Genomic DNA, 15,609 nt, shown 5'->3' on the forward strand with positions numbered 1-15,609 from the left:
AAGTTTTCACCCTGCTATTGCCATTTGCTATACAGACCTTCCTTTTGACTATTGCCTAGGTTTGATCAGTTCGGTAACTTTGTTATTGTCCTTTTTTTAATTATTACTTCAACTGTACATCAGACCAAATCAAAGAAACTCAGGGCTGTTTATAGGAGGCCAAGTAAAAATAATCACTGGGTTATCAGGCTTTCTCTATCTCATCTCTTAATAAGGAGATTCCTTACTCAATTAATATCAATACAAGAATTCTGTGAGAGATGGCTTACTGGTTATATATCCACTTTCAATCATGATATCAGAAACATAAAGATAAAGTTCTCGTTAAACAGGAAGTTGTTGTCAATTTTTTCGTAAAATGTATTGCACCATATGGCATACTTTCAGGAAGAATGTACTAAAATTCCAAGCTGCTGTAATGAGTAGTTGCTGACAAAATGTGACAAAAATTTCAACTTGCAAAATATGTCAAAAATAAACAAAGTCCACAGTAAATAGAAGTTGGTGTCAAATTTTTCCAAAAATGAATCCTAACATTTGGCATACCAACAGGAAGAATGTGTTAAATTTTAAGCTGCTGTGATGAGTAGTTGCTGAAAAAACTGTGGCAGAAAAAAGTGTTACAGAAAGACTCATTAGACAGATACACAGAAACACAGACAAGGGTAAAACAGCATACCCTTCTTCTTGGGAGCAGGAATATAATAAATAATCTCCCTGTACATTTTGTCTGGCTATGTCCAGAGCATCCTTATAACTTTTCTGAGGGAAATAAAAAGTGACCCACTCTCAAAGATTATTTTAAATGAAAAATTATTTTAGCACAGACACAATACTGTAATGGACTATACAACTATTATATATTGACTTTCATACTAGTGTATTCAACTGCAATTAACAAATTTAGCCTACTCACACCAATTTGAGAAAACTTGTGATACATGTATGTAGTTAAATACAAATCTAAGTTGAATTAGTGATGTAACTAGCTCTATAGGTAGAAATCTGCCCTACATTGCACAATATGTCCTACTTAAAAACACTCAGTAGCCTAGCTAGATTTATATTGAAATGAGAATCACTATTTCAAATAGGTACAATATCATTGTATATAGTAACATAATAAATAGCAAACCTCCCTGAATCCAGATGATTCTAGGTTCTGGAGACCCTGACACTTCACATCTAAATGATGCTGTTCTTCCAGCAGTTACTGTCTCATCAAATGGCTCCCTCAGAAATGTTGGTGCTTCTGCAGGTAAAAAAATACCATTATGTTTTTATGATATATTCATCTTTTACTTTAAAGAAACTGTGTAAGCTAATTTTTAACTTATAATTAATCTTGTAAAATAACTCAGATCTGTCAAAGACAAGTAGGACATTTGAAATACGGTTAATTGAACTTCATGAATATACAATCACAATATCAAAGATTCAGATGCACAAAAAGACCTTGTTGAATTCAAAATTGTCAAGAAAAATGCAACATCTTATCAAGTAGAGGACTGTATTGTTACTTCTCTTGATGATTCCTACTACTGTTTCAAAGTTTTTTTGTGGCTAATTAATTTTATATTCTATGGCCTTGGAATAAATACTAATGTACTTCAAAGCTTTCAACTTCAATAGAAAAAGGAACAGATATGGTAAACATAACAAATGCACCACTGTACATGTATAACACTTATGAAAATATCAAGGTAATTTTAACTTACCATGAATGATAATTCTGGCAACAGACCCTGTGGTGCCTCCTCCATTTTCTGCAGTACACCTGTAACTCCCTCTGTCTTCTGCATGTATATTGTTTACATGGAGGTCACCATTTGATATTATATTAATTCTCCCTGAAGGTACTAATGGGGCACCATTTTTTGACCAGCTGATCTGTGGTTCTGGATACCCAGTAGCACGACATGGCAGGTGAACTGAGTTCCCAATAGCTGTTGTAACATCTTGAGGTGTTGTCAGAAAACGAGGAGTTTCTGCAATGTGTCAATTAGCAACACTAGAATAATCTTTCTTATTTAACAACAGCACTTACTTGGTTACATAGTAAAAATTCAAATTAATACATAAAGATTAAGAGAAGTAACTTAACTAATACAAAAATACTTTAAAATACTGGGTAAAGCTTCAAGCTTCAAGTGGTAATGCATTTCATTCAATACTTTTACAGGTAAGGTTACTAAAAACCCAGGTTTTTATGACATTTTAGTGAAGTAAACTTTCAACATATACAAGCAACCTACCTACTCTGCGAGTATATGTTAGTTGAACTTTATTAGTTTTGACCTCCCCAGCAGGATTTTTGGCCATACATTGGTACTCTCCTCTATCTGATTCTTTAGTGTTGTAAATCATTAACGTTCCATCATCCAACTGGTTGATTCTAGGATCAGTCAGATCAAGCTTATACCTAAAAATAGAGAAAAATATAATTCATAATAGCACTTGAATGGTTACATAGTGAAAATTCAAATTAATCCATAAAGGTTTAGAGGCAACTTAATTAATTAAATTCAAGTTTATACAATAATAAGCTATGTACGTGATTATTGATTTCTAAACATATTTTCATGCTGTAATCTGTGACATAGAGGCAGATGATTATTTTTAGTTTGCTTGGGTAGAAGTTCAGTCGAATTTGCAAGAGAGGTTAAATTTATATGTTTTGAAATTGAAACTATTGTGAATCGTAACTCACAACTGGATGCCTCAACCCCAGTTATGAGGGAGAATACAACTGGATGCTTCACCCCAATTTTTTTCCTCATGTTTATTTAAGTTAAATCTAAACCAGAAGCTTCGACCCTGATTTTTTCCTTACGTTACAATGTAATTGGTTAATGAAATTGGATTTGTTTAAACATGTAAATCAGGACTGTACAAGACTTAGTATGGGTAGCCCCCCCCCCCCCCAAGAAGCCAAACTTTTAATATAAACAGGTTTTGATATTATATTTTATATGTGTACATGTATGTAGTTTTAAGAAAACTAATGTATTATAGTTGGGGATAAGATGGTTATTTTGTTAATGTAGAGACTTATAGTTTGTGTAGTTATTCTTTTTCTTTATTTTATTTATGTGTTCATTAAAATTATCACATATTGATATTAGTTTTTAATTTGTTAGGTACTCAACAACAATACACTATATACTTTATTTCTAATACACTGTACAGTAAGCACAACATACATCATGTATTAAGAGTTGTACAATAATTAGTATTATTTGGTTCAGTCAGATTGAGACAGTAATAAATACATGTATGAATACTTGTAGCACAAGTTGACATGACAAGGTTGTATATTATGGGCTAGTCAAATCTAGAAGGCTAAGGGAAACGACATTGACACAAGTCAGTCCTAACAAGAGTTGTATAAAAGGCAATTTAATTTATTAAATTCAGTTTATACAATATGCATGTGATTATTGATTTCTTAACTTATTGTCATGCTGTAATCTGTGACTTAGAGGTAGATGATTGGTGATTATTGTTAGTTTGCTTGGGTAGAAGTTCAATCATATTTGCAAGAGAGGTTAAATTTGTGTTTTAAAAGTGAAAATAATGTGAATCTTCCCACCAGAGAGAAAAATGTAGAAAAAAATTGAAAAAAGATTAAACTCAAAGAAAAAGAACTCCTTTTTATATATTTAGATCATTGACACTTTAATTTCAAATTTGTGAACACTGTAAATTGATTTTTGAAGTCTTTGTTATTTTTGTCAAGAATTTTATAAGCTTCTTCTTTAAGTGGACATAGTGGACATGCTGTCAAGATTTTTTAATATACTTGTACATGTACAACAATATTATATGAATGAGTAAGAATGAAAGGACAAATGACAAAAAACTGTATTGTAATGATTGATTCATTCAGTCATTCAAGCAGTTAAATTCCTTAAAACAACATTATAACCCAGATGAAAACAAATGAGTTGGGACTATTGACAGCAGTATGTCAAGTCAAATACTTTCTAACAGGTATCCAACTAGCATTCTGCATAGCTTTCATTTAAACAAAATGTAGTGAGGTTTAAGAACCAATGCATAAATTTCTCATCCATTAGATGAGTTCTTATTTCAGTAATTTCCATATGAGACTTAAAAAACTACATTCCATCATCAGGAAAATAATAGCCTTGCAGGGTTTCTTGTATAGATATTGAATAAACTATAAATGAATGTTTATTTTGCATCATGTTTTTATTTTATTTTTTCATTGTTTTAAGGGAGAAGTTATGAATTGGATAAGGAATAAAATATGTAACATATTTTGGGATGTTCCTTTTTCAGCTGAACCTACAATGCTTTTAATGTGTAAATACAAGTAATTAAGACTTTTACCTACTCATTATGTAGCCAAATGATTTCTGGTTTGGGACTTCCTTCAGCACGACATACAAAGAAAGCAGTATTCCCATATGTAACATTTACCCCTGATGGTTCTGCTGTTATCTGAGGTAGAGCTTGCAAGAAAAACATTACATGTTATTTTTGTAAATATTGGCAAAATATTAAAACAATAGGAATGATTATGCCAGTTTTTAATTGTTTCTTTGGCAAACACACTGATTTACAACCCAACACACCGACATGATTTATTTCCTTTGTTCAGAAACTTTATTTAAAGGGGAAAGGCACTTTTCATATCTTCAGTAACAGTTCAATCCAAAAACAATTAAGCAAGACTATTATAAAATGAGTTTCCCTGTAAACCACAAATAAAACCTGTTTTGTTTCTATAGATGATTTAGTATTAAAGTCATCTTTCAATTCAAATCTGTTCTTTTTCACAATTTTTATTTGTTCCTATACTAAAACTTTTTCTAAACTCTTTCCACATATACATGTATTCACTCAAGTGCAAGCTTTTGGCACAATCAATGAAAACTGTTATACTGAAGTGTTTATTTTATACTGATTACAGAAATTTTAACACTGAAATCATTTCTGACCATGCTGAGATCTTTGGAGCCTACTTTAAGGTATATACAGGGAATGATCCTGGACATTCCTCCTCCTAGTGATAAACTTACTGTTTCTATTCTGATTTTCATTTAAGAACAATGTTCTAACATCTGAAATAATAGAACAATATGCTTATAAATGTTTGTTAAATAAAAGCATTAAATTTGAGATATCTGAATGGGTTAACCATAGCTGCCAAGGTTTTGGCATAGATTTATTGTTTTGAAAAAGAAAGTTTTTCAAGTTTCAACATACACATAACTGATTTAAAAAATAATATTTCAAAAATACCAGACTGAAATGACATAACAACTTCTAATTAGAAACACAGATTAAGATCTATAACAACATGCATAACTAATAACTCACCACACTGAAAATCATTTTCATCAATGGTATTGAGTTGTCTCCCTTGGAACCTGGGAGGAGTTTGACATCTAACAGCACCCTGAATGTTTTTACTTCTGTCCCGTAATAATTTATACAACCAAAAATTTTTACAACCACAATCAATTGGATTGTTGTCAAGACGTCTGGAAAAATATGATTTTTTACAAAGTATTTCCAGAACACATTATTGGTATTAGGGTATACAGATTTAATGAAATGAATCATTACAAAATAATACATAACAAAAAATACTATTGATTCAAACTTCCAAACATAACTTAAAGATTGATACACTCCTGAAAACTCCAAATTCATTCAAAATTGACAATTTTTTTCTGAGGTATATCCATGTAAGAATAGAATCTAAAGGCCATATATCATTTACAGGGTTTAAAAAAATATATCTAAATATATCTATCAACATTAGGATATACTTACAATGTCTGTAGATTATTTGTTGGAGAAAATAATCCATCTGGTAAATGTTTTATTTTATTACTGTATAAAAATCTGTAGGAAAAAGAGAAGGTTATATTTTGAGGCTAGAAAATGCTAACACAAACCAAAGTGGGTGTACGTCATTACAATTTCATGACGTTTCCCCATATGCACAAATCACCAAAAATAATAAAATTACATTTGAAAGGTCAATTATAAAGATGTAACTATTAACTTTTTCAACTATAAGATCACAACTTATGAGAATAAAATGCCTTGCCGAGCTTAGCTTGATACATCTGCAGAAGTTGAACCCCAAACAAACAAGGAAAATACTGAGACAAAATTCAAGCTTGATTTGTAGCTCTGAACTGATTGTGATTGTAACAGGTTGCATTGACAGACAAACAGATGGAGGGACAATCTGATTTCAATGGATCCTCAATTGTCTTTGAGGGTGTGATATATAATAAGCATTCTGATAGTATTGCATGGTAATACAAAGTCCCCTACCAAAATAAATTTATGTTGAAGAGAACAGAATGGGAACTTTATGCATAGTATGTTAGCCGAGAAAAGTGCCAAGACAGGAGTCTAGTAATTTTCTAATTTCATGGGCAATAACTCAGGAAAAATATTTAACAGACCAGAAAATTCAAGCTTAATCTGCAATTTATCAATGTACCAAACAGCAAACAAATACCTGCAAGCATGATGAAAAAAAAGAGTGGAAACTTGAGTTATTATATGAATTTTTTAAGTCCAAGACCATAACTCAGTACAAAATCAACAGACTGGAACAACATTTGGACTTTAACTTGTCATGTTAAATCAATGTACTAGATATCAATATTATATGTGCAAGCATAACAAAATAAAAGCATGGAAAACTAAGTTATTTCATGAATTTTCTAAGTTCATGGGCTGTAACTTAACAAAATATCAATGGACTGAAAAAATTCAAACTTGATTTGTAACTTCTTATGGTAAAGCCCCCTGTGGCAAAAGTCTGACTAAAAAGGGAAAGCTTTATACATAGGAAATAAACAGTTAACAATGTCACATATTTGAAGGAAGATTTTTGGTGTATTAATTGCAAACAGGAAATTGCCTCATCGTTGAATGAATAAAGTCAAAACTGAAGTCTTCAAAGTCACTAATCATCAAATATTCTATGCCACTGAATTTGTCTTGCTTTCAACATCTGAAATGGCACAAATGCAGTATGCTCTAAAATCAGGTGACTTCCACTACAATCTTGGTTCCCTCAATATTACTCTTTCGTTATCACGATGACCAGAATTTTTTTCAATCAAAACAACTGGTTAAGAGGAACCAGATTAAACATCTTGCAATGGCTATATATAAATATTAGGGCCCTGATAATGTATATGACCTATATAGTCAATTGTAATGAGCCCCTGTGTCTGAATCTGAAACTGGGTCATGTTCCATGCTATCTGATCATTTCACCTTTTAATATAAACTTCTGTTTCTCATACATGTACAAGCAAAAAACACTTGTAGAACATCTAAGAGGTACATTTTGATCTTGTACGAAACTAAGATGGTAAACATGTATCAGTAGCTTAATGTGGTGTAGTAATTTATAAAAGTGACTATCCTGAATTTCTCACCTGGCAAATCATATCCTATTGACTAAGTAAGTAAATGTATCATGCTTTGTTACCATGTTTGACAAACAAGAGGCTCCCAGGAGCCTAAATCGCTCACCTTGTTAAACTGTCTTTCAAGGGAATAAATTTAACAAGAAGTTGTCCAAAAATTTTGACTCAAGAAGACTTTGGTACAACTTACCATAAGGATCACTTCAGCAATTGAAAGTTTCTATCTACCAATTATAGTTTTCAAGATTATTGGCTGAAACTGTAAAAAAAAAACCGACATTTTTCATCGCTCAAGTGCAAGAACTCTTACAAAGAGTAATCAAGGGATCCAAGGTTATATCGGTATTCAAAAGAATGCAATCCAGGGACAAAGACCAGACATGGAAAACAAACATACACAACAAAGAACATAAAGTAACTAAAATCATACATACAAAGTAACAAAAGCAAATGAGCAACTTGTACTCCACTAAAAACAGGGAGCATGGACCAAGTGCACCGGTAGGGTAAGTGTCCTCTGCTTTTCTAGAAACACCCACTGAGTTGCCCATAAAAAGTCAAATCCGGGGTAGATGATATTACAAGGAGTCATATGACAACTTCAATTCCCTTGGAGACTTCAGCAATAGAAAGAATTTGGCTAAACCTAACGATTTTGGAGATATAATAAGCGAAAAACTACTGTCTGACACCCATACGTTCTATTTTTAGTAACGGTGGCCATGTTCTTGGTGGATCGAAAATCCCCATTTCATTTCAATGCAGAATACCCAAAGGAACATTTATACCAAGTTTGATTCCAATTGGTCAAGTAGTGTCAGAGGAGATTCTTGAAAGAAATAACATTAAAAATAGCAAAAAAATGTCAAAAAAGTGCAACAACTCCAACATGGCTAAACAGATTAAAATAAAAATTTGACCATGGACAGATCTCATCATGCTGAATACTTTTACCCACTGGTACAAGTGAAAAATGACCAAAAAAAAACCTGTATTTAGACCCCCATGTTCTATTTTAGTAACAGTGGCCATAATGAATTTTGATTTTTGATTGGTGTTTTTTCACCAATCAAAAATCAAAATTCATTTTGTGCAAGATACCCTAAAAAACAGTTACACCAACTTTCACTAAATTCTGTTCTGTAGTTTTTTGAAAGAAATAACATAATAAACAGCAAAAAATATCCAAAAATAGGGCAATAACTCCAACATGGGTTGACAGCATTTTTTAGTTAGTGTAGGAAGTGTGAAGGACAGATGGACACAGTTGTATCATAATACATCCTGTCTACAAATAGAGGCATACAAAAGTTACTTTAATGCACATTTATATTTGAACTGATTGCAGAGAACCCAACAGACAGAAGTCTTCAGTTCAAGGACTCTAAGAATTTCATCTGAGGCATATCAAAATATTTTTCAAGAGAATAAGTCAACCTACATGTATTCTTTTTAAGTTGCTTAAATGGTTAGCGACTTCTTGCACTTGTAATTTCCATACTTTACATTTGCATATGATTTGCATTACATTTTACTATTCCACATTATGCTGCTGATCAGTGCCATGTTTAGCGTCATAGCTTCATACGAGACCAAAATGTACGTCTTAAATTTCATACACATATTCTATGTGTGTTTTATGCTTGTATGAGAACAGGAAGTTTACATTAAATGTTAAAATGATCGGTTAGCATTGAACATTACCCAGTTTCTGATTCAGACACAGGAGCTCGTTACAATTGACTATATAGGTCATATACATTATCAGGGCCCTGATATATGTAAATAGTCATTGACAGTTGTTTAATCTGGTTCCTAATCTGGTCCCTGGTCAGTATCATCAGTGATCCAAACATTGCTAAAATTTGAGATAAACTTGTGGAATGAAAATATTACCTTTTCATCCTGGTAACCAGTTGTTTTGATTAAAAAACTTTTGGGTCATCATGGTTACGAAAGAGAACTCATATAAAGAGAACAATGATACTAGTGGAAGTCTCATGATTTTAGAGCGTATTGCATTTGTGCCATTTTGGATGATGAAAGCAAGACAAAATCATTGACATATAATATTTGACAATTATCAACTTGGAAGACTTCAGTCTTTGATTTGTGAAATTGCTGAGCTAACAGAACATAAAAAATACATTAAAGAATAATTTCAAATCTTTTTCCCATTCACTCTGATAGCTCATATCATTTTTACAGACCTTCTACAACATCCAACAATAAAGTCATTGTGTTCCTGAATACTTACAATTGTTCTAAATTTGGAGTATCATCAAATACATTTCTGTCTACCTCTTCAATTTCATTTTGATATAAATATCTGAAAATTAAGGTTATTAAAAAATTTATCAATGAAAACAGTTTGACAAGTGTCAAGAAGTTGCAGATGTAAGTAACTAGATTGAGCTTTGGGTGTCCTCCCTTAAGTAATATATGAGAAGTAAACAAGATAAAAATGACTTAAATATGCATATTTTGAAAATTATGGTGCTTCACTTGGCCAGAAAATAATTTAAGATATCATCATGCCAAGCTGTAGGTGAAACATATTACAAGTGCTGAGTAACTTTATGTAGAACATAGATTCTAAGACAATGAACACAGTTTACAATTTCAATCTATGCACCATTCAAAATTATAAATTTGAACATTAATATAATTTCACATTTTTCTCTGCTTTCTCTGCTTTAAATCATTGTGTTTCAACTAGAACTGTCCCTAAAGGAACTAAGACTAATAGGGACATGATATTTTATAAACAACTCGGCAGGTGTTTCTAGACTTCCCAACAAGTTCACCTGGTCCATGTTTTCAGTAGAGTCCAGGCCCTGGTGCCACAAAAGTTTAAAAATACTCAAGTCTGAGAATATTCTTAAATTCCATGGTAACTCCAATCCAAGTCTTTGATAAGGATGACATCACAAACAGTTGAGAATTTTCTCAGACTGAACTAATTTTTCAAGTTTTGTGGTGCTAGGGCCAGATAGCTCAGTTACTTTTTATTTCTATGCAGGGATGTTGATAGAAGCCGTCAACTGGAAAAAAATGGATGGCTACTAGCTCATCTTTCGACAGCTACTCTATTCCCAAAAAAAAATCTTGCAAATTGTTCATCAGTCTACCTGCTATTTTTCCTTTTTTTCCCTGCCACTTAAAATACTACAGGTACTGACATCACTGTTGTGTTATTTTGGTTCTTTCAATGTTCTTTATTGTATGTATCTATTTTCCTTGTCTTGTCCTTATCCTTTGTTTTTGTTCTTTTTGATTAGCGTTCAAATCCTGGTTCCCTTAAATTCCTTTTTACCTAACTTGTCAAATCCTAATACCTGACAAAATGCACATCTCCATAAGATTTAATTTGGTGGGATAAAATCGTGAACAGCACTTTGTGTAGTTTGTCTCAAAGATCTATTTTTTAAAACCACTAAACAAATTTTCTGTACCCAATACTTACAATAATCTTAAATTAGATAAACCTTGAAATACACCATTAGTAAGTCTTCTTATTTTATTGTTATTCAATAATCTGAAAAAGATGATAGAAAACATTCAAAAATACATCTTAAAGATACAATACATATTATAATCTGTAAAAAAAGACTTAAAAAATATGAAAATGTCTTTACTGTTAAGGAAGTTGATTTTATCAGTTCATTTTGACTCTTAAATTGAATTATCTCCCCTAACAAACACCTTTGATCATGCTGAAATCCAATGAATGGTTAAGATATAACTGCCCTTACACAAAAAACCAGGGACAGACAGGTTAACAGTGTGATTACCAGTACATGTATGAATGAGTTGAATACCACCAGAGTCAAACATTCATCTTTCTCTGAGACAAAGCAAATTGGTTGATTGCTTGATTGTTGCAGCAATATTTCAGCTATATCCAGGTGATGAACATGAAATGGATGATAAAATGAACATGAAATTATGATGAAATGAAAAATGGGACGGGACACAAGGATCATAAGGTTGACGAATTTGATTGCTGCTGGAAAAAGGGAGAAGTGGGTAGGGTCAGGCCTCATGTAGCAGAGCCCAATGGTTACTACTCCTAGTGAATACCACAGTTGGGTTCATGGCATCTTTCCCAACACAGTGCACCACTATGGTTTGTGGTCAGGTTTACTGAATCATGGCCTGATAGCCCCAGAATGTAGCATACAAGGGGTACCCCATTCCACCACCTAGGACATGCAACCCAGTAGCTCTGTGGGCAGAGCACCCTAGCCCCCGGCTAGGGCACTTATCACTATTTAATGTAGTTGCAATTTACAACAAGCTTAGAGCTACTGTGGGCCAATTCTTTTGACACCCAGACCCATGACAAGGCAAAGAAAAATTGAAAGTAATTGAATTCCTTTATAAAATAATGATAGATGAAAAAACACTATACAGAAGAATAACCAAATAACACTGTACAGGAGGATAACCAAATTACATCACTAAAGAAACAAACAATTCACAGATATATATTTAAAAAAAATAATGTCCATTAATCCTTGTACATGTAACAGGACAATTAAGATCCACACTTTAAAATGGAGCCCTCTTAAAGTTTTATGTTTCTAAATGATGAGTTTTAAAGTCCCCATCTACACCTGACAAAGCAGCTCTTGAATCTTCTACAGAATGTATGAGACCCCTGAATAAAAAGTTGATTATAAAATCAACAGTTTAAAAGCTATATATTATACTATGTGCCAAATATTGAGGGACAGAAAAACAGAATCTTGATGACTCATTATACCTTTCTTCTTTGTTAGGAATAACTACATGACATAAATGTAAACAAAATTAAATTCCAATGAGAACAGAATGTTATTGTGTTCACTATGAATGCAATTTTAAACATTTTTAGGTACTATACACACATCAATTTTATATTCTATTCAGTGTCAAATATGTGCATACCTGGTATATTTATATTCTCTGTTTATTGCTCATTATTAACGCTATGTACTGTTATTTATGTGTTATGAGTTTCTCTGGAAAAACCAAAGGTCTAGCCAAATTGAAGGCTTAATATCATAATTACAACTCAATTAAAAGAGTCTTACAATTACAGTGTTTAGTACTGTGTTTCTTGCAACATTATTTTATGACCAAACAAGTAAAAATTTCAAGCACTGACACAGACAAATAACTGTTCATTAGATCAAATTAGCATATGGATTTATACTGACATGCTTAGGCAAATCTGTTTGTAGTATCCTGACACAGGGGGTAACTACCTATACAGAAACATATACCAAATTGAGGCAGGAATCAGTCGGATATTGAGGATATTAAGTATACTTATGAGTGGTAAACTGACGTCTATGTCGGGAATTGTAGACTCCACTCATTGTACTTATGTCATGTCCTTGTGACGTTCACAACGTTTTCAGTATCAATACAAGTATGAAAGCAGCCTATGTTCTTTTCCATTTATACTCAAGTTTATAGTGTCCAATTCAAACCATTCTACGATAGTCTATATGAATAGGGTATGATTTCCTGACAAGACAACTCTTAATTTGGCTTGTGTTGTGGTGAGGTAATCGAAATGGTTGAACTGAAATAGATCTTTTTTTTTTTAACAAATTTATAGTGAATGACTGGTTAATGAACACATTATGTGTCAGTCCCTGTAAGAATCAGGCAGTCAGTGAAAAGTGGTAAAAAAGCTATCATTTTGATAGTGTAATTTGACTATTTGCACCATCAGAATCAAGGAAAACAGATAAGATTTTCCATTTCATGCTGGACCAATTGAGTTACAATTTCATTGAAATGCACTGAAAAGGAACATTTCAAGGGCAGATAACTGTGTCAAAATCCTCTTCTAAGATTCTATTGAAAAATGTCTGTGCAAAGCCAGTGTACTGATTTCCATTATTTTCACGATGTACAGAAAGCGTAATAAATAGTACCCACAAAATTGATTTTTTACACTATATAATGCTTATCATTTTCTGAAACTGTGATAAATTGATACTAACGAATATCTTCACTTGATAGAATTTGCAATAATAGCAACCATGAAAATTAATACTTTTACAGTTTAGGAATACATAAGTTTTGACGAGTACCCAATTAAGGCTAAACAAATTATTAGTCTGCTTTCTCTGCTATCCCACCCATTCTATATGTATGTTTGGCCATTTTGCCTCAAGCACTATTACAGTCACAATTATTAACACATTATATTCATGTAAAATGTTTTTTGAAAAATTTCCCAACCTACCTACACCTTTTTTTCTTGCTGGTAGCAATGCATGAAATTGTTTCAACCAATATGGTTGTTTTACAAATCTAATTTTTTGTACTCCATGCAGTTGGGCACAGATGTTCAGTACATGGAAAAATATGAAAACCTCACGCCCAATCGGAAATGTCAGAGGTTTATTTCAAGGCCATGATAGCAATGCAAAGTGTCTGTGTATTTATCTTTTGTCTTAAGGGCCTCTTTAACACTAGTTAACAATGCCAGATGCCTGATTACTTTAATAACAGAAAATTGTTTTCTACTTAGCAGACTCATTGATAGTAACACATGAAGTAAAAAAATTCTGATGACTTGCAAGTTTTTTTAACATTCATCTCAAGTACAGGTGCTTGACTTCTTAATTTGGAGGTGATTTTGTCACACTTTATTCAGTAAAATGATAAAAAGTACTATTTATTTAAAGTTGAATGTACTATAGAAGCTGAGCCATAAAATTTAGGCTGAAATTAAACATTTGGGTGATCTCCTAAATGCACCAGTTTATTTTTCAAATTGTGTAGTTGAATTGGGCAAAAAAAAAAAAATCCTTCAGTGCCAAAATACAGGTAAATTTGCAATTGTATTAAAACTGTTATAGTGATAGTATATCAGACATCAGCTGATTGCATTTGTCAATAAGAATTAATGCTTCCTTTTCAACTACTTTATGTGAACAAACAGTTAGTCCACTAGTGTTCCTGAGCTTCAAGTATGCTGTGGCCTGTATCTTTTCCATAATGTCCAGGAAAACAAACATGGATGGTTGTGAATTGTAAAACAACTAGCGTGAAAAGGCCTTGGATCTGTTGTTTGTGTAGCGAATCCGCAAAAATAGCAACCATGAAAATTGTTGAAGGAATTTCTGCCCAAATTGACGATGGAAATGTAACTTTGTTGTCAAAACAAGGTATTATTTAAATTTGGAAGTATTTCGGACTTAAGAAAATAAGTAATATAATTATATATAGAACTTACCCTACGAAGTCTTGCCGTCATGACTAAGGGGGGTTGGTAAGTTTTCCTTGCTTTTTGTTATCCAACTAACCTGACCCCTTAGCCATGCCGATATGACTAACCACCTTAGTAAGGGTTAGTTTTACAAATTATTTTTTTTGTCATTTTCTTAATTTGAAAATAATTCTAAATTCAAATAATACCTTATTTCAAGATGTAATACGAAAACTGCTTAACTGCTTGGTTACTTGGCATATCTAGGACAAGGTCTTCAGTAAAACTATCACTAACATCTTCAGGTTTAAGAAAAGCTAAACCATAAAAAATGTATCATCCATTTGCTGAACCAACACCAAAATTCTAACACACTCTTTGAAAGCTATTTCATTCTGATCTATACAGACCACTCTATATTTTTTTTTAATTTATTGTACTTACATTTAGTGAACCCCTTTTTAATCCCACATGTACATTGGTCATTGCAATAAAGTTGACCTAAGACTGGATTGATCTATATTTACCTTGTCAAGTGCGGATTACATCATTCATTTTTGAAATATTCTTAACTTATATCATTTTTTTTCATATTTTTGTGAATTATTTGATATCAATACCTCTAAAAATAATTTACAGGTAAACTGGTGCAATTGGAAGTCTATTTTTGGCACAATTCAACTACAGGGAAAAATTCTTGGCACAATTAAACTACATTTTTATCCAACTGGCGCAAAAGGGTGATGCCCAAACATTCAGAGGGATCATGTTTAGAAAGGCATCTTCATTTGTTATACAACTAACATTTTTTTTCACTTTCACTTTTAATTATGCTAATTCTGGTTGATTTCACACACATACATATACAGGCATTTCTGGGGTGAAGAAAAGTTATGGAGAGCTAAAAATCTTAAATAACTTAATAGAGACCACAATTAAAATGACTATTACATGCAC

At 32.3% G+C, this 15,609-nt stretch overlaps 1 protein-coding gene across 3 annotated transcripts in view; it reads right to left on the reverse strand.

Moving 5' to 3' along the window:
* LOC148628586 (peroxidasin homolog) overlaps window positions 1-15,609 on the reverse strand; it is a 48,705-nt gene that overhangs the window by 16,549 nt on the left and 16,547 nt on the right. For 2 of the 3 annotated variants that reach the window (XM_088590563.1, XM_088590558.1), the window contains 9 exons: window positions 10,903-10,974; window positions 9,694-9,765; window positions 5,809-5,880; window positions 5,350-5,513; window positions 5,049-5,090; window positions 4,361-4,478; window positions 2,256-2,422; window positions 1,719-1,988; window positions 1,136-1,252 (listed from right to left, as the gene is read on the reverse strand). In XM_088590563.1, coding sequence (XP_088446689.1) covers window positions 1,136-1,252; window positions 1,719-1,988; window positions 2,256-2,422; window positions 4,361-4,478; window positions 5,049-5,090; window positions 5,350-5,513; window positions 5,809-5,880; window positions 9,694-9,765; window positions 10,903-10,974 — 1,094 coding nt within the window. Of the gene's footprint in view, window positions 1-1,135; window positions 1,253-1,718; window positions 1,989-2,255; window positions 2,423-4,356; window positions 4,479-5,048; window positions 5,091-5,349; window positions 5,514-5,808; window positions 5,881-9,693; window positions 9,766-10,902; window positions 10,975-15,609 lie in introns of all 3 variants that reach the window. The other variant, XM_088590568.1, reaches the window with a different exon arrangement.

This window comes from Perna viridis, chromosome 1 (genome assembly GCF_037379345.1).
Source record: "Perna viridis isolate PV_CMFRI_1.1 ecotype Kerala chromosome 1, ASM3737934v1, whole genome shotgun sequence".
In the NCBI taxonomy this organism is placed as follows: domain Eukaryota; kingdom Metazoa; phylum Mollusca; class Bivalvia; order Mytilida; family Mytilidae; genus Perna; species Perna viridis.